The 2,565-nt window shown below is 32.2% G+C and overlaps 1 protein-coding gene across 1 annotated transcript in view; it reads right to left on the bottom strand.

Annotated features, from left to right (window-relative positions):
- Positions 1-127: 127 nt before the first annotated feature.
- LOC106475245 (tetratricopeptide repeat protein 36-like) overlaps positions 128-2,565 on the bottom strand; it is a gene marked incomplete at its 3' end in the record, with an annotated part of 12,636 nt that continues 10,198 nt past the window's right edge. The window contains exon 2 of the mRNA XM_013935947.1: positions 128-373. Coding sequence (XP_013791401.1) covers positions 128-373 — 246 coding nt within the window. The remainder of the gene's footprint in view (positions 374-2,565) is intronic.

Genomic DNA, 2,565 nt, shown 5'->3' with positions numbered 1-2,565 from the left:
ATCTTTATAAGTAGAAACGTAAGAAAAGCATATCTAATTATCTATACTGATGGCCAAGTTGATTTTTAGTTTCGCTCTTAGTACATAGCGTTTCTGATCGGAAGTTATTATTAATGCAGAACATCACCTCTTTGTAAATTGTCTATTACTTTACTTAACATCTGATTACACAAGGCTGCGTATGGGTTCATTCGGACAACTTGAGCCTTAGCAAATTCGCTGCCCAAAGCAGCGGCTATCTTAAAATCTTCCAAAGCACGTTCATCATCTTTGTGCAAACAATGTATCAGAGCCCTTTGGCAGTATGCTTGACAAGCCGCCTTGCCTTTACCTTCACTTAAGTTGATAGCATTGTTGAGATCCGAAATGGCTCCTAGGAAATAGAAAAATAATCTCGTCATTTGAAAATATTTCCGTATTAAAGATGTTACTACGCAGCGTGTATGTCATGCATTATAGCCACACGTGTTTTATTAACTATTACAACTGTGAAACATAAATTCATAGGGAATGCTATCAAATAGCAAATCTATGTATGGTTTATATATTTTGTGGTAACTAAAGATAGCTTGTACTTGCATTCAATACACTGATGGTTAGTTATGCTTTGAAAGAACGTTGCTCCAGGTCCTTAATTCTTTTAGAAATATCATTTCAATTGTTGATTATGCAAAGTCTGATGGCTGTAAATATGCACTGTTGTCTGACAACAAATGTATAATGTAATAAGCTTTTCCAAAGGACTGTAAAGTCAATTTCAAGCCTATCAACTGATCCTGAGAACACTTAAGCACACTGAAGTCCATTTAAACTGTATCGGAAGACTTTACAGGAATGTTATCAAATGGAATTGCTGTAAATCCAGTTTTTTAAGCCATCTTTATCATGAAAGTGCGTGAACCTTTGGCTTATGAGGCTTGGTGTGCTTCAAATCCTTGTTCATCTTATTAACAGTAACAGGATGTGTGCTCACCCTCAGTATAATGTTTGTTTTCTTGGTTCCAAAGCCCGTTTCTGTCCTAAATACAGTTGTGCGAGTTCTTCTGAAAACATTAAAAGTTTGTTTGTTATTCAAATGTTGTCCTTGGTTCTCTATCGTTTAACACTTTTCAATATTTCAACATTTCTTTCAGAATTATGTTCATATACTTATATGAAATAATATATATACAACATTGGAAATAATCATGGAGCAAGTTAATAAAATGTGTATAAAATACAAATATTATGGGATTGCTCCCCTTTTTTTACATTTTGGCTGTTTACACTGGTATTCATTCAATCAATAAAACAGTGCCACAACAATATAATGCCTGTAAAAGTACAAGTACCCACACTATTCCCAGCAGTAATGTGGTAAATGCCCTAATGTACAATACCGGTTTTAAAAACATAACTTTCAACTCTTGTGACGTGCCTTCAAAACAAATTATCCTGTAAAAGTATACAATATTTCTGAGAAAATTATTATAAATATTCCTCACTTGTAATAATATAGTATTATACGTTAAATTGTATCTCATTATTGTTTTAACTAGAGATTATGTAATACTAACTGTGTAAGCAGTGTTCATTTGCAATTAATTAAGTTTTTTAATAATATTATATAACAGTTAGCGAACTTATAATGATAAAAGATATTGGGTGTTACTGATACTTTAAAAATACTAATTAATTAATGAAGAAAGAACTGCGCAATTTATAGTATTAAATGCAGTGGGCAGAGCACAAATAGCCCATTGTGAACTTTTGTGCTAAATAACAAACAAACTATCCTCTATTTTATCTATTTTAGTTATTTAAACGACATGTTTCAATTTGATTTTTTTTCTTTTTAATAGGATCTACAAAGAATAACAAAGGTAACTTTTAATGTATGTCACAAAAGTGGTACCTTTGGAATTTTAATAAATACTCTGGAGCTTTTATCTATTTAATTCAATTACTTTCACATATTAGTGGATGTGAAGTTAACATTTCATAAAACAAGAACACGTATGACGTTTGTATATATTATACACTATACCTTTACGTAAATTTTATCATGTGACAATCATTTGCCAGTGGGAAAAAACATGAATAGTTCGTAACTTTAGTTTAACTATTACTGCGTATTATTAACTATCCTCACGCTTACTTTCTCCGTCATAGCTATAAGCTTGGTTAACATATTTAAGGTAAATGCACTAGCCTTTCCTAATTCAGAAATGACCAACTAGAGGGAAGACAGCTAGTCAACACCACCCACCGCAAACTCTTGGGCTACTCTTTTATCAAATAAGTGGGTCAGATTATAATACCCTCACGACAGAAAGGGCGAGCATGTTCAGTGAGGGGGGGGGGTTCGAACTCGCAACCCCTAAACTATTTCACAGGTAGTAAAGAAATTCATTTTAAAATATTTTCTTAGTCTTATTCGAAGGTCAAAAAGATATTAACTTCAAAATATCCTGAACATAAAGGGTTTGTTTGTTGTTAAGCGCAAAGCTGCATAATTGGCTGTATTTGTACTGTAAATTAAACTATTGTGTGTGTGTGTATATATATATATATATATATATATAA

This window comes from Limulus polyphemus, unplaced genomic scaffold, assembly GCF_000517525.1.
Source record: "Limulus polyphemus unplaced genomic scaffold, Limulus_polyphemus-2.1.2 Scaffold8286, whole genome shotgun sequence".
Lineage (NCBI taxonomy): Eukaryota > Metazoa > Arthropoda > Merostomata > Xiphosura > Limulidae > Limulus > Limulus polyphemus.
The sequence above is the reverse complement of the archived record's forward strand: the minus strand, read 5'-3'. Positions and strand labels throughout refer to the sequence as shown.